This window comes from Protopterus annectens, chromosome 13.part0, assembly GCF_019279795.1.
Source record: "Protopterus annectens isolate FY-2018-M chromosome 13.part0, PAN1.0, whole genome shotgun sequence".
In the NCBI taxonomy this organism is placed as follows: domain Eukaryota; kingdom Metazoa; phylum Chordata; order Ceratodontiformes; family Protopteridae; genus Protopterus; species Protopterus annectens.
In genome coordinates, this window is record NC_056747.1 from 256,464,730 (window position 1) to 256,491,224 (window position 26,495).

Consider the following 26,495-nt stretch of genomic DNA (forward strand, 5'->3'; position numbering starts at 1 on the left):
AAGACAAACACCTTAACCATTAGGCCACCCTCCCAACCCAAGATCTAGATCTCCCTATTTAGCTTCTACTCCCCATTCCTCCTAGGAGTCTTACAATTGGCATGTGTGGGTAGAATGATGATGAACTTTCTCTTGGTGCAGATATTGATGGGAGTTCACCTGGCTCCTACTCCTTTGGGTCAGAAGACCTTGCCCATCTTGGCTCCTTCTCCAATCCACCCTTTAGTTTCGGAGCCTGTGGATCCAAGTTTTGTAGGACTATCTGTATCGGATACGAAAATGTTGGTATCTTCGGATCTAATACCTTCTCTGAGTGGACCAGCTCTGAAGTGCGCTAGAGTCAACTCTGAAGCTGTGTGAGCCTTCTCTGCCCCTTGGGGCTTCAGCATTGGACAGCTCAGTTCCGATTTCTGGCTCGGGTGGGCTGCCTTCAGGTCAGAGGGAGCCGATGGTCCAGAAACACGTCTTCTTGGCGCCATCATCTTCTCCACCTTTGAGATAGTAGAGACAGTATTCTAGTTTTCTCTTCTAGAATTCAGGCAGCCCCCCCCCCACGGGTCTTCGTTCTGGTTCCCAGATGTCTTTGTGTGGTGACCCTCATCACTCTACCCCACAGGGACAGCCAGCCCAAAGTCTCCAGGCCACCCAACCAGGGTATCGTTACATTTTCAGATATTTCTCCGGAGCACCTCCATTAGAAGTCCATAGGAAGAGAAAGTGCAAGAAGAGACTCTTAGACTCCCCCTCAGGAGTCAGTCACAGAAGATACTGATTTTGCTGAAGAGGAAGGGTCCCCAAGATCACCACCTGATGACATTTCCTTTGGAGGAATTTTGGAGATCCTTACTCGAGGGGGGTGATTGGTCCACTGATAACACATCCCAAGAGGAATCTGTATTCCTGGAGGCATTTGGGTTTGGCCCATGTACTTCCTGGGTGACTCCGCCCGCTGATGAGCTCATTGAGTTGATCTGTCGGTGGGTGTGTAAGGAACCTGATTCTGTTGGGCTGATCCCCAAGACACCAAATAGGATCCTGGCACCACCAAAGGGAAAAGAGTTTCGGAGTAAGGGAGTGCTAATAGTTGCCATGGTTATAGCAGCGGCCACAAAGAAAGAACTCGTGGAGCAGATTTCAACTGTCCATCCCCCTAACAGGGGGAGTCTAGGGTGATGGGCAGATTTAGGAAGCATGTTCATGGTTCAACAACTTTTGCTCTTAGATTGCTGAACTATTTGGTGCACTTAACCAGACTACAGAGGGATTTGGTTAAAGAACTCTCCAAATCCCTGTCTGAAACAATAACTGCTTAGGCACAGACTTCCATTGCATCACAGCTGGCTACCTTTCAGTCCATTACTAATTTGTCTATGAGGCTCATTTCATGTGCAGCTGAAGGTACCTCAAGGCAGCGGGTTCAGGCATTCCCATGAGGAGGTATGCCTGGATGCTCTTGTGTGATTTTGCGGAAACCTCATGTCCTCCTTCGTCAATGCTCCTTTTGATGGAAGTTCGTTATTTGACCCCCAAAGTGAAGGACACACCATCCAGGTCTGAGGAAGATAGTAAGACGCTGTTTGGAGTAGGCTGACATTTTTCGACGATTCAAAGAACCTTCTCTAGGAATCAATGAGGCAGTCAGAAAATGGGGCTCAAAAAATCCCAAGGTTCTTTCCATGATCCATGTGGAGACCGTTCCACCAGGGGTAGAGGGGAGAACTCTAATGGAAGATGCACAGTAGAGGCCACCCGCAGAAACAGAGGTCCAGAGATTCCTTCTTTGACCGCCCCTATCGGCACTTCTGAAAGGCCCGATTGTCCACATCTGGAGGCAGTCAGGGTTCATCTATCCCTGTACCAGAGAGCCTCGATAAACATTACAGAAAATACATGGGTGCAGACTATTTCCAGAGGTTATACAATTCCCTTTTCCCTTCCTGTCCTTTAACAGTAAACAAAATTCCCGATGTCCCACTAAGAGGATAGCAGCAGCACTAGAAATAAAAATGCTGCTAGAAGGAGTCATCTAAGACGTCCCCCCATACCAGAAGGAAGATTTTTTTAGTGCCAAAGAAAACCAGAGACTGGAGCCCAATTTTAGATCTCAGCAAACTGAACAAATTAGTTCAGAATACAAAGTTTTGGATGGTCACAGTTCAGACCATTATGCCTTTCTGCACAAGGACAACTGGATGTGCTCAGTATATCTTCAAGATGCATATGCATACTATCACATAAAAATGAACAGATGATCTAGGAGATACCTACGCTTCCACCTAGGACCCAGTCATTACCAATTCAGAGCACTGCCTTTTGGCCTCACCACAGCCTCAGGGTGTTAGCCAAATGCATGGCAGTACTAGTAGCTCATTTGAGACTACATGGATTCAGAGTGTTTCCTTACCTAGACGACTGGCTCATTAGAGCTCCAACCAGGCATCTACTGATCAAAGTAAGAGATTATGTACTCCAGTTTTGCTCTCACCTAGGCATTACAATCAAGCGAAACAAATCTCAACTAGAATCAACTCAAGTGCTAAAATTCATAGGAGCCTTGTTCAACATGGTATCAATGACAGCCTCCCTTCCCCTGCCTAGGGTACAAACTATCCAGTTTCAAGTCAAAAAGATAATTCAAAATTTTTCAGTGTTGGCCAGACAGATTCTTCAGGCATTAGAGTTGGTCTGCTGCCATAATTGTGGTTCGACTGGCAAGATACCATATGAGAATTCTTCAGTGGACTCTGGCAACTCAGTGGTCCATCCTGCACCAACCTTTTTCCATTCAGATCAAAATAACTCAGGCATGCAAAAGATATCTCAGGTGCTGGATTTTCTTAGAACAAATTTTATAAGGCCACCCTTCCTAAGGCGATAGTGACCACGAACATGTCCCAGTTTGGGTGGGGGTGGCACTTCTTGGGAAAGATCGTCAAAGACACTTGTTCCACAAAAGAGGTCAACACACACATTGAGCAGTGTTGCAGGCCTTCCAAGACTGTCTCCCTTCAGTGACTGTTGGGATTCAGACAATATGTCAGTAGTGTGGTACATCAACAAAGGAGGAGGAACCAGAACTTACCCCTTATGGCAAGAAGCTCTGAGAGTGAGGCAGTGGGAAATCTGATGCAATTGATTTCTGATAGCAAAATACATTCCAGGAAATCCAATGTGATAGCAGACAAATTGAGCAGGTCCATCTTATTACCTCACAAGTGGTCTCTGAACAGGAAAATTGTGGAGAAGATATTCTGCCAGTGGGACTAGCCATGCTGCGACCGCTTTGCTTCTCCCCTCAGCAACAACTGAAGCTGGTTTTGCCCTGATCCCCCCACCAGAGGAGTCGCCCAGAGATGCACTTCTCCACAATTGGCTCCCAGGTCTCCTCTGTGCTTACCCCCAACTCCTCTAATCCCCAAGTTTCTTCAGAAGGCATCTTGATTGAACAGCACAGTCATCCTCGTTGTCCAATATTGGCCTCATCAGATTTGCTTCCCCTTCCTCTGGCCTTCTCTAGTTTATCCTCCTTGGATCCTAGATCCAATTCCAAACCTTCTGTCTCATCCGACAGACTTGATTCACCCGGACATTTTAGGTCTAATGCTGACAGCATGGTTTCTCCAATTCCATTGATAGCTAGACAACCCAGGATCTCCTCCCCTGTCCATCACATCCTATTGTCTTCCCACAAAGCTTTCCACTAGGAATATTTACAAAGCAAATGGAAAGGATTTGTTGTTTTGGCACGAGAGAGAGACCTTGATCCTGTTTCAGTGCCAGTACCCAAGGTTCTCAAATTTTTGGCTACTATTTTTAATGAAGGGGCCAGTTCATCAAGTACATTTGGCTGCTATTTCTAATTTTCATGTCAGAGTTGAAAGTTTTTCTGTAGGTTAATTGCAACTGTGTAAGGCATTTAAAAAAGGAACCTTCTTATTGAAACCTACCTTTAAAGATTCTACTCCACCATGGGATTTGAACTTGGTGCTACAAGGCCTGATTAAACTACCATTTGAACCAGCAACAAAATGTAAATTAAAGTTTTGAACTTGGAAAACAATATTTTTGGTAGCCATTACATCTGCTAGGAGAGTTTCAGAACTGCAAGCCTTATCTTCTAAACCCTCTTATTTGACTTTTCATAAAGTTAATGTGTGCTTAAGAACCAATCCATCTTTTCTTCCTAAGTTGGTGTCAGGATCCAACATCAATCAGTCTTTTAACCTTCCAGTCTTCTTCCCAAATTTCTCTGACAAAGGAGAATACATTTTACATTTGTTAGACATTCATAGACAGTTACGTTTCTATCTGCGTAGTACTGACAAATTCAGAAAATCAGATCAATTATTTGTCGCCCTTTCAGAATCGAGATTGGGAAAGCCAGTTACCAAAATAAATTCAGCCAAGTGACTAATTGATTGTATTTCCTTTGTGTACAATAAATTGGGTTTATCCCTGCCTAAAACCTTTGATAGCTCATTCAGCTAGATCCATGGCAATTTTTTCAGTATTTCTATCTAGATACTCCATGAATATTTGTACTGCAGCCACGTGGGTAATCCTCATACTTTTATTGCTCATTACAAAGTTGATCTGACCTCTAGGGGAAGAGCAGCCTATTGCTCAACAGTACTCAGGAATATCCTTTCTTAGAGTCCGCCCAAGATTCAGATAGCTGGGCACTCTGTCCCGCATGTTAAAGAATGAATGAAACTTGACAACATCAAGTAAAGAAGTTATGTACTCACCATAACGTTCCATCTGTGTTGTCCATTTTCATTCTTCAACTCCCCTCCCTTTATCCTTTTACCTTTCTTGTTTATGACCTCTGGAAGAATGAGAGGAAGCTGGAAGAACCGAAGTTCCTCTTTTTGAGCTCCAGATATTGGTTTATCATATAATCATTATTACTTGCATTGTTATTTAGCAGTAAAAAGCAGTAAACAAGAGCTGAGGTATCAAAGGGGACTGTAGCATTATGGGTAAGGGAGGAGCTTGAGAGTTAGTAGTAGTCCACGAGCTGTAAAAAAAAAAAAAAAAAAAAAAAAACTTGAGTCTGATCCGAGCCCACATGTTGAAGAATGAAGAAAATGGACTACACAGATGGAACGTTGTGGTGAGTACGTAACTTTTTTTTTTTAAACTGGGATCTAAGTGAAGGTTGATGGATTTCCAAGTATGTAAAGAAAAAGGACTACTTTATGTTGTTTGTTATGCAGGCAGATATTTTCTAGAGGGATTTAAGTCTAGCACAATGTCAAAGACAGTCATTTAGTTTTATTCCAGTTCATCAGTAGTTGTTTATTATTCAGACTGTAGTGGAGCTCGTTTATTTAGTTATTTATTTCACATTTGTTTACCAGGAGAGTTCGACTAGGTAAGTGCCCATTTTCAATGGAAGCCCTGGGAGAAAAGCTCCAGAAACAGATAGCAAATGTAAAAATTTCCATAGATTACAGAGACTTTCATAACAACAGAAAATTACAATATATAGAATAATTTGAAAAAAGTAACAGTAAGCAGTAAAGTATATTGCAAATTTTCATTGATTTTAGTGACTTTTACCATTCAAAGTAGTACAATATACAAAAATAAAATTACAACACTGTATAAACAGACTTTTTTAATGCTTACATTTAAAATTCCTTGGGAGATGAAAAGTAGATTAAGAAAGGAAAATGCATGAATTCTTCATAGATATGGCTTACTCAAATAAGGCTAGCAAGAAAAAGGAACTACATAAGTGTAGTAGGAAGGGTCTGCAGAAATATGAAAAACTGGAGGGGGAAGTTAGTAAGTTTTAAGATGAAAAATTGGAAATGGATGTCAAGTTGGTGAGTTGCATTGGCAGATCAATTTGCTGGACAGATTCTCTTTGAGTTGAGATTTGAAGGAATCCTAGTGAGGTGCAAGTCTGAGTGATTCTGGAATACTGTTCCAGTTTTTGGCAACAGTGTGTCAGTGCAGACTGCCTCCATTTGATCTTTGAGGTTTGTAAATAGATAGTAGTTGCTTGTGAGAGGAACATTAAGTCGCAAGAAGGACTATAATGTTGAAGTAATGTTGAGGTTGCTTGTGCGAATAAGGAGTTGTAGAGAATTTTGTGTGTTAAGATTAGTTGATTAAAAGTCAGAAGGTGTGGTAGTTGAGCCACTTTAGGGTTTTGAGAGCAGAACAGTGGTGAGAATTGTGGGGCTGACCAGTGACAAATTTAGCTATTTTGTTATAGCATTGACTAAGTTTTACTTTGTGATAAGTTAAGATTTGTTAGGATAGGGGAGGCATGTGGAAGGGATGGTGAGAGATAAGTAGAGGCAAGGGCTACTTATGTGGAATTAGTGAAGATTTTTTTTAACTGTATACAGCATGCCCAGTTTTTGATTGGTCTGTTTATATTGTTACTGATATGCAGGTCAAATGTGAGATTGTTGTCAGTTATTATACCCAACAGCTTAATGTGTGTATCTGTTGAAGTATTGTTAAGAGAAGTAATTGTGAAGTTAGAGTAATCAGGGTGGAGTTGGTTGGGTAAGAATAGCAAGAGTTTTTTTTTGGGGGGGGGGGTAGTAGGAGGTGGTTGCTGGTGAACCATGACTCAGTAGAATTGAATGCACCCTGAGTCATGTTTTGAAGATGTGTAAGATTGTTAGAGGAGTAGATTAGAGTCATCAGCATATTGAATAAGGGTTGCTTGTTTAGAGGCAGTATGAAGATGATTAAAAATGTTGGAGGACTGGACCCAGAATTGAACCTTGAGGTACCCCAGTGCTTAACTGGTAGATAGGGAGAGAAATTGGAATTCCATCTAACTGATTGAAATCTGTTGGATAGGTAACTCGTGAACCACTGTAGTGTGCTGTTGGAGAGGTAACTGGTGAACCACTGTAGTGTGCTTTTTGTTAATCCAAGTTGGGATATCTGGGACAAGAGTCTGGAGTGAGAGATTGTGTCAAAAGCTTTTGATCAAAAAATAGGGATGACACTATGTTACTGGAGTCACAGGACCCTATTTACTGTGTCAATAAAGCTTAGAAGAGCAGTGATAGCACTGTGAGCAGGTCTGAATCCGTGTTGTTCATAGGTGTGTACTAGGCTAATGGCCCTGGAGCCTTTACAAGCCTAGCCCATAAGATTACCGTGGCATTGTGCCACCCAACCTTAGTTCCCAGTGTCTTTGAGTAGAGCCACTGGAGTGATCCCAGGGGTGAATTTTCTGTTTCCCATCCACTCATCAAGATTTCTCTTGAAGAGGGCCAGTGAGGTGCTCTGTTTGACAGTTATGGGAAGTCTTTTCCATAGCATGGGCAGTCTCCGGGTTATGAACCTGTCCTCCAGCATGTTCTGTTGATTGTGGTAATGAGTTTGACGTCTCTGGAGCATGTGGTGCGGGGGGATTGGGATTTCTTTAGATGTAGCATTTCTAACAGAGCTGGGTCAGACATTGCTTTGTAAGTCAAGCAGAAATCACCTCTAAGTAGGTGATATGAGACAGAGAATAGTTGGAGTTATTTGAGTCTGTCCATATAGGACAAGTGTTTAAGGCCTAGGATCCTCTTTGTGAGGTACTTTTGCGGTCTCTCCAGTTGTTGCAGGTGTCTAGTGAGGTAAATGCCAAATGGGGCACTGTACTCTATGATTGGCCTAATGAGGGAAGAGTAGAGGGAGACAATGACCTCTTTCTTCCTGGATGCAAAACCCTTAGTAATGAGATGTGCCACATAGAAGGACTTTCTGACTACAGTGGCAGTGTGGTGATCAAAAGAGAGGTTGCGGTCAACCTGTGTTCCCAGATGTCTTATAACGCTTTTTGTCTTCAGTGGACTACCATCGATGTGGTAATTCATGGGAACCGACTTTTTCCCAGAGGGGATAACGACACATTTTTTGCATTGAGCTTTAAGGCCATGGTTCTGACACCAGTCATTGGTCTCACTGAGGCCTTTCTATAGGATGTCAGCATCACTTGGAGAGTTAATAATAGCTCCCAACTTGCAATCGTCTGCGAACTTTGTCAGCCAGAGTCCCTTCGTGTTGGCCTGGTCTTCAAAGAAGTAGATACCAAACAGGAGAGGACCCAGGACCGAACCCTGCAGGACTCCACTCGTGACTGGTCAGCCATCTGACTTGGAGTCAGCTACTTTCACACTGTGGGTTCTATCTGTGAGCCAGTTTGCAACCCACCTAGTGATATAGGGGTTGATGCCTAGCTTAGTGAGTTTTTTTATGATTCCTGAGTGGGGAATGGTATCAAAGACTTTGGCCAGATCAAGGTAGGCTGTATGAACCACCTTGCCTTCATCTACAGCTCTGGTGACTGACTCAGAGAAGTCGACCAGGTTGGGCAGGCATGATCTACCCTTCACAAAACCAAACCATGTGGGATCCAGAGTTTGAAGATTCCCTATATCCTTGTTTTGTTAGGTCCATGATGATGTGTTCCATAGCTTTGCATATCAGACTTGTTAGGCTAATGGGGCGATAGTTCCCAGGGACTGTAATCACTCCTCTTTTGTGGAGAGGGATGACTGTAGCAGTGTGCCATACTTTAGGGACAAAGCCTGAGGTGAGGCTGTGATTGAACAGGACACACAGGTGAGGTGCCAGTTCACTCTAGTTCGTGTAGAACACAGCCAGGGAAATTGTCAGGTCCCCTAGAAGCTGTATTGGCCTTGGACAGTGCTGTTTTAACCTGTGCAGCAGTAATACTGGGTGCCTGGCAATCTACTGGTACTGTGATTGGTCCTTTGTGGGCGGGGAAGAATAAAGTTGGCACTGAATCTGTTGGCCAGTATATTGGCAATATCTGGTGGCTCGGTATAGAAGGCACCATTGTGCAGTAGCTCAGAGCAAATCTGGGTATTGCTGTGGAGATTCTTTACATACCTATAGAAGGTCTTGTGGTTGTCTTTACTATCTGCTGCAATTCTGTTTTCATAGCTAGCTTGAGAGGATTTGATGAGGGATTTCAACTTTTTGTTGAGGCTGATTAGGGAGTTTTTCCAGTCTTGGGACTTCACCTTATTCTGCATCAGTTCCTCCTGTTGTAGAGTTTATGGCCTGGGACCACCAGATTGGCTTCCTTTTTTTAGAGGAGAGCATCTTAGTTCTGTTGGGTATGGCGAGATGCATGCGTTTGTGTACGTGTTCTTACAGTGCACTGGTGTATGATTCGGCAGTCATGCAACTATTTTCCATTTGTATGCGTGCCGTGAAGTTAGCCACCTCTGTTTTTAGGAGCCCAAAGTTAGCTTTGGAGAAGTTTTTCTTGGTGGTTACCTTTTCGGGGGATTGGGAGGGATTTGGATTTCCAAGGTGATTAGTTTGTGGTCGGATCTAACAAGGGAGGAGTTGACTATTGGTGTAGAGCAACGGTCACCCATGTTAGTAATGGCCAGGTCAAGGATGTTGCTACCTCTAGTGGGAGTAAGAACAAGCTGGTCCAGGGCATTGGAATTAATGAATTCCAGGAAACATTAGGCAAGTGTATTGGTACGAGTAGTTTTCCCAGTTAATGGAGGGGTAGTTGAAGTCGCCCAGTATGAGAGTGTTAGGTTGGACCCTAATATTCTCCAGGGTGCTTAGGAATGTGGAGTGCGAGTCCTGGGACATGGTTGGGGACCTATAGCAGGCTACAACCTGAATCGCTGTCTTACCCAATGTTAGCTGCACCTGAAGTATCTCTGATGCGTTATGTTAGGCTACCAGTCTGGAGGTATGCACATCCTTTATGAATATGGAAACAGCACTTACGAAGCCGTGGTGGTACAGCAGTAGCGTTGTTACCTCACAGCAAGAGGTTCTGTTGTTCAATTCACGGCTGGAGTGCGTCTTTGTGGAGTCTGCATGTCCTCCCCACGGTCGAGTGGCCTTCGAAAGACATGAGTGAATGGGCGTGCCTTCGCTGAAGGTTGGGCGTCGGGCTGGCACTTCGGCACCATAAAAATCGACTGCCAATCATTAGTGGACCGGAGTTCTGCTGTGGCGACCCCTAACCGGGAAAAGCCGAAAAGACAAACAACAACACCCACATTGGAGCTTTGGTCCAAGTTCTGGGGCTGAAAGGTGTGGAATGAGTTATAGCCTGGTAGTGCAGGGCTGCTTTCTGCTGCTTTGAACCAGGTCTCTGTTACAGCACAAATGTCGATGTTCTCCATTTTAAGAAGTGCTTCGAGTGAGTGCATTTTGAGATTTAGACTTCTTGCATTGAGCAGCATGACCCTCAGATTGCATTTGTTTGTAGCTGTTGGGTGGTAATTTGGTCTTTGGAACACCGCCTAAAAAAGGCACTATAGAGGTTGCAAGAGCCTTGGCCAATATCCAAAAGCCCAGGGATGACAGATGCAGGCCATCTCTGATAAAGCATCGAGATCGGTCAGTCATGCCATCCCAGGCAGACAGATATTGGATCCCCTTGGAATGACACCAGAAGCGTAGGCAATTGTTGAAATCAGTCATTTTCTGCTTGTACTGTGTGGTATCATACTGGGTGATGGTAGGATGGTGCTCAGGGCTAGTGTCATACCCACTACATAGTCCGAGAGCTCCTCCATGTCTCTCTTCATGTAGTCCAGGGAGGTACGTCTCAGGTCATTCACACCCACATGTACAATGACACAGTCATATTTGTACCTGTTGTTGTGGGACCTGAGTGCATGCTTTATGTGGCGGATCCTGGCACCTGACAGTTACTTTCTCCTTATTCAACCTAGTGAGTGGGATATCAGTATGCCTCACTATCGAGTCACCTATGACTAGTGTGTTGGGCATGCTGTTATGCCTTAGGGGCTTTGGTTGAGTGGCACACTGTTTAGGAGAGTTACGTGTCTCGTCATTAGTGTTGTGTTGTGGTGGTCGAGTGCAAGTGGTGTTGTGGTGTTAGTAGGGGAGAGAAGATTATTGTCAGGACGATATTGAAGGAGGAGTTTGTGGCTGCATTTCTCCAGAATTTTGGATAGAGGAGAAAGGATGGCAATAAGCCTATAGTTGAATATGCCTGCGGAGGTGCCACCTTTGTAGAGAGGAATGATGAACGTTTTCCACACGGTGAGGACATGAGCTTCCCTGATGGATCTGTATATAACTATAGAAACTGGTTATGCTATGGAGTCGGCTGCCATTCTTAGGTACTCATTAGGAAAATTATCAGCAGAGGGGGGAGCAAGGTTTGAGTTAGCTTAGCAAGCAAGGCCTTGATAAAGGAAGTGGGTACTGATTGTATGGATAAAGAGGGGAGAGGCAGGGAAGGTTCAGAAAAAGTAGAGGGTGATTCAAGGAAGTTGTTGGTAATGGAAGCTGTTGTATTGGTGAAATAAGAATTAAATTGATAGTCAGTCTCAGAAGTAGTACTGTTACTGGAAGCTTTAGGGAAAGAATTATTTCCTGGATGTATGATTTTTTTTTTTTTTTTTGCCAGAAAGTCGTAGGAGAGTTTTCATGTTGATCCTGAGGCTTTGTTTAAAAATTGTATCTAGGTTCAAATGTTTCTTTACTAGATTGCACAGTGCCGTAAAGTGTTGTAGATTATGTTTTTTGTTCTGAGTGGCATGCCCAGGTCTGATCTCTTTTTTTCATGAGAGATTTGATATTAATAGAAAGCCAGGAGGAATAGTTATTTTTGGTTCTTTTATTTCTGGCAGGGACTAGTCTGTTTAATGTTTCTGGAATGTAGAGTTGAATTTCTTGACTGCTTCTTCAAGAGGTAAGTATTTTAAGAAAGATTAATTAATAGTATTTAGTATATCTGTAAATGTCTGCTGGTTAAAGTGGATTAGATTGCTTACTATTTTCCAAGTATGTTTGTAAGCGTGAGAAATAAGTCTGGTAGTGCAGGTAAGGTTGTGGTCACAAATGGAGTCTGATAAAATTTTTGATTCTGTGTAGTTACTAGGGTGGGATACTAGAATCCAATATATAATTGAATCCATTTGGTATGATGAGTAGGTATAGGTTGGGTGGGTTATGACTTGTGAAAGCCCAAAGAGATTTATGCCAATCCCCTCGTAGTATGGTTTCTGTAGGAATATTGGTTGACACCCAGGATAAGATATTTTCAAGAGTCTATGGATTGTTGCCAGATGTTATGTACACTGCAATAATGCAGAGGCTTTTGTTGTTTAGGTTAAGATAGCTGATTGTCAGTTTGGCTTTGTCAGAGTAAGGAACAGGATTGTTATGAGGGAGTAAAGGGATGGAGTTGGATATAGTATGTCTACACCACCTCCTTTTCTTTTGAGTCTGTCAGCTCTAATCATGTTGAATCTGGGGGGGGGGGGGGTATTTTGGTTATCTTTTATGTAAGGTTTGTGTCTTATTTGCAGGTTCGTAGAAGTGGTTTAAATACTCTCATCAACATTAGAGTGGAGTTGAGAATTAATGCTTAAATTCAGTGTAAAAGAAGGATAACCAAATCAGAGTACAGTATAAAAATGGTCATTTGAATTTCAGAGGGAAGAGACTTGATCAAGGTAGTAACTAGTAAGGGTCCAAGGACTAAACTTGGAGGGCCACCTGGACTTCTAAGAAGGAGGTGTGGAGGCAACCTGAAAGGCTCTGTCTGAGAGAGAGGATTTAAACCACTTCTGCGAACCTGCAAATTAGGCTAGATAATAGAGCGATGACTCTCAGCATTACGCTGATTATTTAATGTGTATTCCACTGTAGTTTTCTTTCTGGGACTTGACCGTATGGTAGAATATAGGCTTTGCATGACTAGTATTCTAGCTTAAAGTATACTGGCATATAATGGAACCGGATTACCTGTTTATGTTTTGCTTGTATTTGGAAGTAAGCTTCTAAGTATATAATTTGTGTATTGAGCCTTCTCAGTACTTGTGTTAATGAATAGTTTATTTTTAGTTTTATCTTCTCTATCCAGTACACCTCCTAATAATCTGTTAGCCTGTTTATCCATATTTGTAGGTGAAAGCCTTTTTGATAGAAAGGAGGGAAAGCCCAGGCCCCGATCCATTGCAATCCTAGGGAAGTTTTGCTTTAGCCATCCCAGTGCCTTACCCTGGGAGGTAAGCATACATTAATTCTGTCCACCATGGACTGGCTTGTTTCATATGAGTTCTGGATCCTGCTTTGTCCAGTTTAGTCACATATCCATTATTGTAGTTGTCCTAGTCTCCACAAGGGGCTGCTTTGCATTGCAATATAACCCTACACTGGTTCACCAAAAGAGGCAAATAGAAATCATCACTTTATTCCATTATCCTAATCATTCCTCTGGTACCTAGACTACCACTTGAACCTGTATGATTAGCTTTACAGGAGAAAACCCCTGCCCAAGTGGTGTACATCTGGCTTCTCTAGTGGACATTCTTTTCCTTCTGTATTTGAAGCCATTCTGCATGTAGTAATGTTGCAAGTGGTCCCATTCAGCGAGCTGCCTTCAGACATTGCCATGCCAGTGAAAATGTACTATTCCATTTCTTATCATCCTATAGGTACCAGCAGAAGAAGCCAAAGAACTTTGGGAAGAACAGTACCAGTTTTCCTTCTCAAACTGTAGTCATGCTGCTTGGTAAGTAAATCTGAATTTTTTCCCTGTCCCTCTGGTTTTGTTTGAAATTGAACAGGCAGAGGGACACATTTTAGGATTTTTTTAAGTGTATCTAAAACTTTTTTGTTATCCCTTGAATTTATTTCTCATGATTTTCCCTTTGTTAGGAGTGGAAATTGCAAGTTAATTCAAGAGGGAAAGGACTGCTTCCAGGGAACACGACTGCGCCACTATTACATGCTGTGTGGTGCTTTGTTACGTGTCTGGAATAGAATTGTTGGCGTAATGTCTGACGTTACAAGTAGCAGCTATTTGCCTATTGTCCGCCTCAAAACCAAAGAGCAGAAAAAACAAGTTGGTAAGCAGGGATAATTTTGAAAATTGCTAGAATAATGTATGCAGTGACTAATGTGCGACATACAGAAAAGCTGAATTAATGGTGTGAGCAATAATGTTTGGGGCACAGTGCTCGTGAAACTGCTTGGGAACGTGAAGTGTTTCGTGTTTTGCAAAATTTAGTTTTGTAGTTGATTTGAGTATCACTGAGAAGCTAAGTGGCTTTTCAAGCGTAAAGACCGCAGAAAGCAGTGTTCTCTTCTGTTACTTCTGAAGGGCATGGCATAGCCAGTTGATAAAAGTAGTTGCTGAAGGAAGTATGTGGCATAGTTGCTACAGAAGTAGTAAGGGCTGGGCCAGCTGGGACCCAGCTTTAAATAAAGTGTCTCTCTCTCTCTCTCTCTCTCAGTATTATGCTGTATGATATCCACAGATGCCCTTTGGACTTTAGTCAGCAGAGCAGTCTTCTACAGAAATCTCCTGACATGTATGGATGAGTACACCAGCAAAGAATTGTCAGCAGTATAGAATGGGTTCTCTCTCGCGCGCTCTCTTTTTTCTTTTTTTCCATTGTTCTGTGCGTTGTCGATGGGGGAGATGGTCCTAGTCATTATTTATTTCCTTTGGGAGGTAGTGCTGAGCTTTCCTGTATGACACTGCTGCTAGCATTCTTTAGTTGTAGGTATTTTTAAGTAGTGCATCTAGTAAAAAGCTTTTGACATTATTTACTTTGTCATGATTTAAACTCTTACCATTTATCTGTGGCTTTTAATTCATCTTAGTTTTCTAAACTTTAACTTTTTAACTTCATTTTAGGCCTTCATGCTATTGGAAAGTGTGCTTTACTGAGTGCCATTGCAGCTAAAAATGGCTGCTTAACTTAAGCAGTAATTACGTGTATATTGTTAGTCAATTTGTTGAGACTGTCAGCATTGTAAAACATTCAAAGAAACAAATTTATACAGACTCGTGTGGTCCATCAAGTTTTTTTTATAGCTGAAGTTGCTGTTGATACAGAAAAAGTAAATTTTTAGACAACAGAACCACATCGCCATCAGGGAGAGTAAATTGCCTCCTTTTAACTTCTTTAAATGTTTTAGATTTCCAGTACCATGACAAAAATGGACATCATTCCTGAAATCATTGAATAATTAGAGTTTATGAAATTATGCTGCTTTTGATGTTAACTGAGACTTTAACACTTGCAGTGTGCACAGAATTGCTTCCTTTGCTTTTCATATGAAGTTACATGCATTAGTAATAAGTATGCTTGAAAATACTTTTTTTATTAGTCTTACCGCTCCTACTGTTGGATCTCTGTGGGTGTCTTAATTCCACCGTGCTCTAGTTTCTCTGTACATGTCCTGGTATTTCATGACTTTATCTCTCTCATTAAATAAGACACTATTATCTCTGGTTGTAAATGTTTCAGTGATTAATGCTACATTTGTCCTTTTTTTCTTGCACTACTGCATCTGGTTTCCTTGCATGTTTTCTTAACTGTTGGTACTGGGTGAACCCATGTGATACAAACTTCAACACTGTCAGTTATGCTTTGTGGTTCGTGTTTCCAATGCTTCTCAACTACTAGTATATTGTAGTGTTTGCACAATCCCCAGTGAAACAGTCTTGCCACATTATTGTGCCTCTTGTTATACAGACCCTCAGCCATGAGTGTATCACAACTAGCAATATGTGCAACTGTTTCCAGTTATGTTTTATAGAGCTTGCATTTATCCGTTTCTCCTGATTTTTCTGTAGACTTTGTAACTCAGATGTGTAAGGAAATCCACTGTCTTGAGCTGAGAAATTTATCTCTAACCATTCGTGTGTCAAATCTTGATTAACATGTGGTTGTTCCAGGACTTCTTTGTAGTTATCCATGAGGAAAAAAGTGCAGTAAAAGAAAAATATAGAGTGCCATACTTTTATGGGCTCATCAGAGTGCCCTTTCCTTTCCTTGACAGCACTGCAGGTGACATTCTCTAATAGAAAGAAGTGTTGAAGGGATGAAATTCAGTTACTGAACCATTGGTGGGATGAAGAGCTTCTTCCTCATTTTTCCAGTGAGTGCAGACTAATTTCGTACTCATCTGATACATGTGATTCTGCAAAAATGTGTCACTAAAAAGTTTGTCATAGTTACCTGTGAGTAACTTGGTGATCTTTGGAGATGGCTTCTAGTAGGTCCTTCAGGAGGTCCTGGGTAAATATTTCCTGAAATTTCCTCCTTTCAGGAATAAGAAATGCAGAGAGACCCTGAAGTCCCCTTTTTCTTCAGTATTTTCATACTAAGACATCTGCATGCCATCGTCATTGCGTTTGAAACTAACCAAATCGCTTAACTACAAAAGTGCCCGACCAGGTCCATTCTGTCCTTGGGTAGAAGGTGCTGCAAGACAGTATCCCAAGTGCCCTGCAAATACACTTTATGATTTCAAACACTCTGGATGAAGGTATTAGAAGGTCAGCTGGAAGACTTTTTTCCCTTTGTGCTTCTTCCCACCATGCTTGCTCCATCCACCCTCTTCCATAGAGTGTAGCTCATTCTTCCTTTTTATGCTGGGCATTGCTCAAGTGACAGGCTAAGGAGAGCCGTCGTACAGGCAGCCATAGTGGTAGTTTGTGCCCTTGCCAGCATTCTGTCAATGTCAGTGAAGATGTAGTTTATGGCCCTAACCCCCCCCCCCCAACCTGTGGCTTATGTGAGAACCTCTGTCACAGTGGGGTATCCTATTCCTTACCCTTATGTTTGTGTTCCAGTACATGCCTGTGAGTCACTGGCCTTGGACTGTAAAGCCCACATCTCCCCATTCCTTTACTGTTGGTGTCATACAAGCCTCTGCTTCCACAAGAACATTTGTACAATCAGAATCACCTTCTCCATTCCACAAGGATAGGAGAGCTGGTGTCGGCCACTAACTCTCACCCTCCCCACCAGGCTGTTCCAGTACCTAAGCCAATAATCAAACTTTAGTCATAGTCTAGACTTTAGCCTTGTATGTCACAGAGCCATGCCAGGTCCAAGACTTTGAGGTGGAGGATACCCCACCGTCATTGTCCTCATCCTGCAGGCATGGCATACATTCCTTCACCAAGCATTTGTACTTTGAAAAGCATTTTCTGGAGAGTGGGTTAGCAGCTGATATTTAGCTGTGCTGTGGTGGATGAGCATTGTAAGGAGATAGTACAGCATTTGTATTTCTTAAACCCCAACTTAAGTAAAGGGGTGCCACTTCTCTTATTTTTAACACCAGTGTCAACTCCATATTACTGTATGGGTCAGAGACCTGGCATTACACCAAGATCATTGTCCACAAGCTGCAAGTCTTTAACACCTGCCTTCAACAAATCTTACATATCCATTGACATAAAAAAAACTTCAGCAACTATGGTGGAGGAGAACAAAATGAGAGAGCATTGCAAGTACACCCAAATCCAGAAAAACTGGAATGGATTGGAGACTCCTTTATAAAAATTTTAACAGTATGCCAGATTGTGCTTTAGATTACAGTCCACAAAGAAAAATTATTGGAGAAATGGCAGCTGTAGCATGAAATTGAGCACTTAATGCAGAGCAAAAAGACAGTTGGTACATCAAGATGAGAAGTAAAAGTGGCAGCACAAAAACAGAGAAAGATGGTGACTTGCAGTAAGTATTTGGACCAGACTGAAGTATAACTATTTACTCTTGTATTATCAGGTCAGCCACAGAATACTAATTACAGCCATAGAATAAAATCTGCATACTTAACTACTCTCTAAAAACAAACTGGAGACTTTTTTGCTTAGACTGTTTGACCCTGTTATGGAAAGGTAAGATTTCCTTCTATTCATATGATGCAGTATCCAGAGGGAGTACACCTGCTGTTGACTCGTACTTCCAGCCATTTTACCAGAGTTGAATGCTGCTGTGAAGGTACGTGTGACGGCCCGCATCACTCAGCATATGTCGGCCATAAACGGACGTCTGGTATAAAGCGGACGACAGCACACACCTACCTCAGAACTTTTCTGCCACCTGTTTGACTGCCTGCTTTACCCAAGGCCTCTTCAGTGCCTTTATGGCCTTACGTCTGATGCCAGTTCCTGTCCAGGCCCCTTCTCCTGATTCCTCTGGGATGAGTCCCTAACCTGCTCTTCACAGATTGCTTCTCCTCTGGAGTATGTTTCCCCAGAGGGAGGAGTCGAGTGGAACAGATTCCCCTGGGGAAGACATCACGTTCGGGGGGAGAATATTGTGCAAGGTTTTTCAAATGGGATTGCAATCAGGTCTCTGAGAGACAAAAGAGGTATTATGACCTCTTACAAAGTCCCCCAACCCTTTTGCTGTTCCCCCGTCCTGCCTGCCATTTTGGCTACTTCCAAATCCCCAGACTCCCAACCTTCAGCACCTAAACGCCCTGACAGATTCTACAAAGTGCCTGAAGATGCCATGTTCCTCTTCAAGACCCCATCAACTGATCCATCTACCATTTCTGTCGCTGCAGATAAAACTTCCAAATTGCTACCCTGCACTTCCTTGTTCCCCTGTGGTAAGGAAAGCAGGATTATGGATAGGTTGGACAAAAAAGTTTATACTTCTGCCACCTTGGCTGTGAGAGCAATAAACTATCAAACCCATTTGGCCAAGTATTCCTTGGTTCTTCTAACAGATGCTATTAAACAATTTGGAGAATTGCCAGACTACCAAACGAGGTCAGAATAGCTAGCCTTCTTAAACTGCTGCCAGGTAACCAGACACTTGATAAAATGCAGTTAAAAAGCAGTGAAGGCCTCTGCCATGGTAGCTGCATCAGGGTCCGTCCTGAGGGGGTATTCATGGCTCAGACTGCAGCCTTTGCCAGATGATATTAAAGCAAAACTCATGGATGCACCTTTAGACAACAAGGGCTTATTTGGCTCTGCGTCTGCTGAGCTCTTTAAGGCCCTTCAGATAAAGGGTAGAGCTACAAGACCTTATGCACATCTTTGTATCACCTGTTCCCCATTTCCAGAGGAACTACCCAGTCAGGACAACCTTTGTGAGAAAGCATTCTAAAAACCTCTCTTCCAAAGGGAAAAAAAGATAACGGGAAGCAGGCCCCTTCTAGATCTTCTCCTTCTACACCTGCACAAAAGCAGTCGTTTCAGGCTAAACCTGATAGTCTGTGACTGCCAAGCCCCTAAATCCATCTACTCCCCCTCTCTCTCTCTTAGTCTATCACTGTCCCTCCCATCTTGGAAACAGATTACCCAGGACTCTTGTGTCCTTACTGTTATCAAACAGGGCTATTTCATGGTTTGGGAATCCGGGCCATCCTTCCAAGGTATTCCACAAACCCTCTGAGACCAAATGGCCTTCTTGCCTCCAGTTGTGCATTCCCTGCTATCTCAGGACACCATCCAAGAGGTGCCTCCAGATCTAAGGAGAAAAGGATTCTATTCTAGAATGTTTCTAGTCCCCAGGAAAGAAGGTCCTTGGAGAGGCTCATCTTAGACCTATCCCGTCTAAACACCTTTTTCAAGGTGCCTTCTTTTCATATGCTGAATCTTCCTACACTCCTTCCCATGATCCTCCTTCAGCCCTACATGGTGACTTATATAAAGGATGCCTACTTGCACATCCCAAGCCACCAACTCTTCAGGAAATTCCTTCGATTCTCTGTAGGTTCCTCACATTTTCAGTTCTGTGCTTTGCCATTTGGTCTCTATGGCCCCTAGCGTATTCACAAAATGCTTGGCCCCATTCATAGCTTTCTGCAGAATGTAGGGTATTTCAACCTTCCCTTACTTGGACGATCTCCTCATTCAGGCTTCATCCTCAGGGTTGGTACAAAAGCATCTAGACTACACTGTGGGTCCTGCTGAAGTGTCTGGGATTCACTATAAATCTTCAGAAATCCTCTCTGACCCCATCCCAGGACCATGTATTCCTCTGCTGCAGGGATACTCACGGTTCAAATGATGGCCTGCCTGCCTCCACAAAAAATTCTGGCCCTCACCACTTCTTTTCAGGGACTAATTCCACCACAGTTTCTGTCTGCCAGGGAGTTCCTGTGAGTCCAGGATTCATTTTTCCACCATCCCCATGGTACCCCTGGCAAGACTACACATGAGGAAATTTCAGTGGTTCCTGAAAACAGTCTGGAAACAACACCTTCATCCTGTACAGTTTGTGGTCCCCCTCATACGCTGTTTAGCAAAAGAAATAAAGTGGTAGATTTCACATATTTCAAAAAACCCAGGCCTCTCCCTCTCCAACCTCTTTCTCCTAACCAGGATCATCATGGATACATCAGACATGGGCTGGGGGACAACCCTAGGGAATTGGAGAGTGAGAGATCTTTGGACCCCCTCCTAGTTGAGGGAGCATATCAGTATCAATGAAATGAGGGCCTTGATTTTTGCCTTACAAATTTTCAAGCCCCAGTTTTTACCATAAGTGCTGAGATGGTACACGGACAATACCACGGTTCTCTAGTACATCAACAAGCAGGGAGGGGACAGAGTCATACATCCTTTGCAGATTGGCTCTGTATGCGTGGGAGATTGCTCAAGAGAGCCAGGTTTCTCTCCTGGCTGTGTACATTCCCTTCAGCTCAGAATGTGATGGCAGACTCACTGAGCAGGTCCATGACTCAGTCCCATGAATGGATGTTAAACAGGGATGTGTTTCTGGATCTGGTCCATCGATGGGGTACTCCTCAGGTAGACCCGTTTGCCTTCCCCATGAACAGACAGCTTCCCACATACTACATCAGGATATACGCACCCCTGGGGCATGGAAGGTGGATGCTATTTCCTTTCCTTGGAAGGGGATGTTTGTGTATGCATCCCCCCTCCCTCCTCTTCAGAAAGTTCTACTGAAAATTCAGAGTGAACAACCAAAAATCTTGTTGGTAACCCCCTTTTGGCCAAGACAGCACTGGTTTCCCCTTTTCTATCATCTAGTCAAGGGCAATCACCACAAGTTACCCCCCAGGATGGACCTAATCACACAGGAAAAGGGAACTCTCATACACCCCCAGATATCCACCCTGTGGGCGATAGAGCTCTGATTAGCTTTAGACACCTACATGTTCTGCAGAAGGCCAGAAAACCCACTACTAGAAAATCCTATCTATCCAAATGGAAGAGATTTTCTGTCTGGTGTCTAAAACATAGCTTACAACAACTGTTTGCGGATCCACCAGTGGTCCTGTCTTACCTGTGGGAACTGATGAAAATGGCTTGTCATATTCCTCCATAAAGGCACGTTTATCTGCCATCTCAGCGTGTTTACCTTTGACTCCTCCCTTGGCATCCAGGTTGGAAGTCGAGCTATTTCTGAAAGGAGTTCTACACATCAGACCTCCAAGGAAGTTTATCCCCTCCCCCTTGGGATCTTAATTTTGTGTTAGAAAAGCTGACTATAGCTCTCTCTAAGCCAGCTAAGGACTCTTCTCTACAACACTGCACATGGAAAACTGTGTTGGAAGCTATTACCTCAGCCGGAAGGGTCTCTGAACTGCAAGCCTTCATGGCATTACCCCCTTTTACAGTTTTCCATCGAGACAGGGTTTGCCTTCATACCAACCCATCTTTTATGCCCAAGGTAGTTAATGAGCTATCCCTAAATCAGGCCATCAATCCCTCTACCTTCTTTCCTTCACACAGTCCTCTAGTGATGGGATCATCCAATCTTTGGACGTGTACAGACAGCTCAGATACTACTTGGCTAAGACCAAGCCCATCCATAAATCAGATATGCTCTTTATTTCTGATTTCCAAGCATACTATTTCCTCCTGGATTTCTAGAGCCATTACTTTCTGTTACACAGTCAATGGAAAAATCTCCCTTTTGCAGTTAAGGCACACTCCACTAGGGCTGTGTCTTCGTCTGGGGCCTTCTTTAAAGGTTTGGATATAGCTTAATTTTGGAGGAAGTTACATGGTCATCTGTTCACACCTTCACCAAACATTACAAATTGAATACCATTTCCAGGTCCAGAGCAGGATTTGCCAGGGCTATTCTGCATGAATTTGTGGAAAATATCTCTGTTCCTCCTCCCAGTCCTTCTGTTGCATTAGCTTTGGCATTCTCCCTGATGTTATTCATCTGTTTTAGCCTATTTGCTTGCTTTGTCACAGGCATGTGGGCAGTATTCTGTGGACAGACTTTGCCTGCCACTTCCCCTTTTCAGGCACCCAGGGAAAGTAAATCTGTAAACCCAGTAAGGTGTCAAGTCTTTTCATATCCAGTCTTCTAGTATGCTTTCCAAATCTTCTTGTGACATTTTGTTTTGCATTGCTTAAGTAAAGACTTAGACCTCTAGAATTCCTTGGCTCCTTTTTTTCCCGGTATTTTTGTCTTGGAAATTTTTATCTGGGTGCTTGCATTTCCTGCTTAGACGTATTTTGGAACTTCAGAGTTTGCATTCTGTGTTGATGCATATTTCTTTTATCATTAAATGCAGGCTCTCTCAAGACTGAGCCAGAATTTCTACCCATGGTTGTTTCACAGTTTAAGTGGATCATCCATTTGCAATTTTACTTTTCAGATAAATGTAACCACGAGGAGTGCTTATCAATAGACTTTGTGAAGAGGGTTATCATACACCTTGCCCTTACATTAAACAACTCTTTGACAAAAGGAAGAGTGGAAAAAACATTACCAGTCAGACTGTGGGTTGTTTTCATAAGATGATATGTTTATGTAGATCTGGTACCCTGGTGCTGTTCAGTGTACTGTGCAAGTGTCATACTGGGTTATGAAATCTTTGGTACACAGTGATGGTTTGCACCTTAACAGAACCTTTCCAGCTTATGTGGAGGTGTACTCCTGTTTTTATTGTTCCTGCTCTTTGTTATTCCTGTATTAAATCATGCAGAGACCATCATACCCTGCTCTGCCTTTCATGCAGTTCATATAAGCACAATAGTACCTTATATTCTTTCCTGGGCACTGCTGTTCTGTACTAACAGCAGTACAAATTCATAAGGTCCCATCAGGGAGCGAAACTCTGTACTTTAACACTGATCCTAGAATATAAAGCCCAGTTGAGTTGGAGACAAATGGTCAGTATTATATGGACAACTAATGAAGTGAATGCAGTCCCAATATATTCTGAATTGGATTACTACTTCTTTTGTAGGAAGTGTTAGCATTAGTAGTGTGCACTATGTGCAGCTTTCCCCCAAGTCTACAGTCTGCTTAAAAATGTCTGTATGCACTCCGTAGCAGTTTAGCACATAGATGTAAGGTTGTAAGCTACTATGGAGTCATAACCCAGGAGCCCTGGGCTGTTTTCATCATTAGGCATAATTTATGATTCTGAACAGGTTACTTCCAGATAGTGATGTCAGGTCATGCCCGACAATGCAGTCACATTTGTGTCCCTCCAAGAGTTTTCTTTTGTGTTTATAACACTGGCACACTGCATCCTTGATTGTATCTTGGGTATAATGTAGCAGTAATCTGCCCTCTTGATATGTAATGACCCTTGCCACCACCCCCACCCCCATGCTGCCTCTATTTCCTTCCTGCTTTTAGTCTTCAAACACGGTCTCTGCACATTTTGCACTCAGTTCAGTGATGTGAATGGTGTACAAGGCTGCTGTTTATTGCACCACTCAGATAGTTAGCACAGAGAATTGAGTTTGGGCTGTTAGGTTACATTCTGTGGTACAAGATTTGATTATCTCCATCTTCATTTACCTACTATGTGACCTTGGGTAAGTCATGTAACCAGGCAGTGCTTTGGTACATTTGGGAATCTGGGTTAGGCTGTTCCATGGTCTAGTCTCTTGGACTGCATGCTGGTAGTTACTTAATGAATATGTACTGACAGATGTGAAAGTCTGTGTCAGTTTCGCATCTTGCAGTATGGTGGACCATAACACTTTTTCATGCAGTACACAATTTTCCATTTCATAGTTATTCACTCTGGCATTACATAAGTTCATTTCTTTCTTTCCTTTAACCTCACTCCTCCTCCTCCTGAACATTATTCTTGCTGGTATTGCTCACACAGATTCCATTTAGTTATGTAATTTGCCTGATGTTTGTTTCACTGTTACGGTCCTAACTGATGGATTTCCTGCCATAGAAACCCTAGGCTGGCCCTACTTTCCTCCCCCTCCAAGAGCTGCTGGATGCCCTGACCAGGAAAAGATGTCTGGGTATAACAGGAGTCAGCTGGCACCATAGCTTCAGTCCTTTCTTGCCTTCAGAGCCCAGTTGGTCAGTCCACACCAGAGAAAGAAGATATCTAAAGCTAATTATCCCATTGGGCAACTTTTCATATTTTTTTTGACTAATGTCAGAGAAAGTTAGTAACTGTCTCTGCTGTGGCAAGCAGGTACGCACCTGTATTACCTTCTTTTGTGTAGCTTGTTTGGGCCCAGAACACAATGTACTTGTCTGTTCTGTGTTCGTTTTTTTTTTTAACAGTAGAACAATCAAGTGGAGAGCTGAGTTTCTAGCTAATCACCTTAGTGAGTCATTGGGGCCTTTGTGTGTACCATGTCGTCTACTGGTTTGGTTGAAGTTGATCTCCATAGGCATAAGAGCCATGGTAAGTGTAGGGTGATTGAGGTTGTGGCACAGGCCTTTATCAAGACCTGTTTGTAGTCTGCCAGGTCCCTCTACTTCTGCACAAGATAAAAGGCTTAGTTCACTGGTTGGTCCGGAGCTGCTATGCAGGTTTTGGCCTCCAGTGACCATTTACTGTCTGTCGAAGGGGAGGGCAGAGAATGCTTTGGTTCACCATTCTTGGGACTCAGCTGCCCATCCATGCCCTGGCGTAGCGCTGACGTCACCCATAGGTGAAAGCTTTAAGGCCTAACTTAAAAAGACCTCATCCTACTGGCTGCCTTTCCCAAACTCAGGCCTGTCAGCAGGACCTGGTTAGGCTGGCTGAGGATATGATTACTTTTGTCAGATTTTGATGCCTTGGCCTCCTTGGTTCTGCTCCTGAATCGTCTTCTGGTAAAAGAAAAAGAAACGTCTCCCCCAGGAGTCTTCATATTCTTTTAATTCAGAGGATAACATGAGGAATCCACTTTTGAGGGAGGTTTGTCTGTTGCTTCCTGTGGGGGTTCAGACTCTTGACGAGAACCTAGCCTTAGTTTCACCCCCTGAGAATATAAGTTTTTGTGAGACCCTTCACACCCCTTGGGGAACACTTCAAATGGGAAGCACAGGATTACCCTCAATGAAAGAAGAGAGTAAAGGAATTCCTAAAACTTCCTGAGCATAAACCTCTTGCCACTCCTCCAGTCTTAGAGGTAGTGGATGAATTTTTGTTGGAATCTTCCTTGCAACCAGACTCCCTTCCACCTGCTCCTCAGAAGCCAGAAAGATTTTAGAGTTCATGATTCCCATAGGCACTTTTTTAAGAACCATGTAGCAGATTCTGAAGTGGCGACTCGTGGCTTAGTAGCTGCCAAAGGAAAGAAATCAACTGATGAATCACGCAAGGAGGAGCCTGTCCGTTCCTCAAGAGTGGCATCTGCTGCCAGAGAATGGGGTGTGCCAGAGATGTACCTTTTTGCCACAAAAGAAAACTCTCAGTTGGAAAAGTTTTGTTCAAGGGCCAAAACCAAGTTAGTTTTATAACTGGGTATGGCAAACTAAATATGCCACGCTTTAAGAAAATTGAAAGTAGATTTACACCACATATATTTGTGCCTGCAATTTCCACCTTTCAAAATATTCTTCTTAAAGAAGTGGAAACAACATATAACATTTTTAAAAAAGAGAAAAAGCAGTTTAATTTGAATAAAGAAGAATGGTTGGCATTGAAACATTTAAAGAAATTGAAAAATGATTATATCTTTAAATGTGCTGACAAAGGTGGAAATTAGGTTGTCTTGGATAAAAAGGGTTATTGCAAGATGGTTTATAATTTATTGTTAAATCAAGATGAATATCAGATGATATCAGGTGATCCCATTAAAATGTATAATGAAAGATTACTATTCATGTTGGAAAAATGTGAACGGTTGTTTTTTTTTACCCAAAATGATGTCAAGAAAATATATATAAAGTATCCCACTACACCTGTCCTATATGCCTTACCAAAAATACATAAGAATACATTGGAACCCCCAGGTAGACCCATAGTCTCAGGGGTAGGTTCCTTTTTGGAGAATGTGAATACATTTTTGGACTTCCAACTTAAGGCATATTTAAACAGAGTAACTGCCCATATCTCTAATACTCAAGACCTTATTAATGAAGTTGTGAAAATACCTTGGAATTATAATTATTATTGAGCTACTATTGATGTAAAATCTTTGTACACAAACATTGGGACTATATGGGGACTTGAATCCATACACAACATGTTGGGTGAAGGGCCTAGAACCAACTACTTGATTGATTTATTAGAATTTTGTTTGACTCATAGTTATTTTTTGTTTAATAAGGAATATTTTTTACAAGTTAAGGGGACTGCAATGGGTGTGGCATATGCACCATCTTATGCGATTATTTATATGGATTCATTTGAAAAAAAGTTCATCTATCCAACTGAATTGTATAAAAATAATGTAGTTATGTACAGACGCTTCATTGATGATTTGATTTTTATTTGTAAAGGGTATTTTTTTGAATTTTGTGACTTTTTTGAGACATTGAATAATAATGAACATAATCTTAAATTTTCTTATGAGGTGAATAGAAACAAAA

At 42.5% G+C, this 26,495-nt stretch overlaps 1 protein-coding gene across 1 annotated transcript in view; it reads left to right on the forward strand.

Annotated features, from left to right (window-relative positions):
- Nucleotides 1-26,495, forward strand: part of SBNO2 (strawberry notch homolog 2) — a 2,660,605-nt gene that overhangs the window by 2,484,349 nt on the left and 149,761 nt on the right. Inside the window, exons 39-40 of the mRNA XM_044053813.1 lie at nt 13,456-13,525; nt 13,672-13,862. Coding sequence (XP_043909748.1) covers nt 13,456-13,525; nt 13,672-13,862 — 261 coding nt within the window. The remainder of the gene's footprint in view (nt 1-13,455; nt 13,526-13,671; nt 13,863-26,495) is intronic.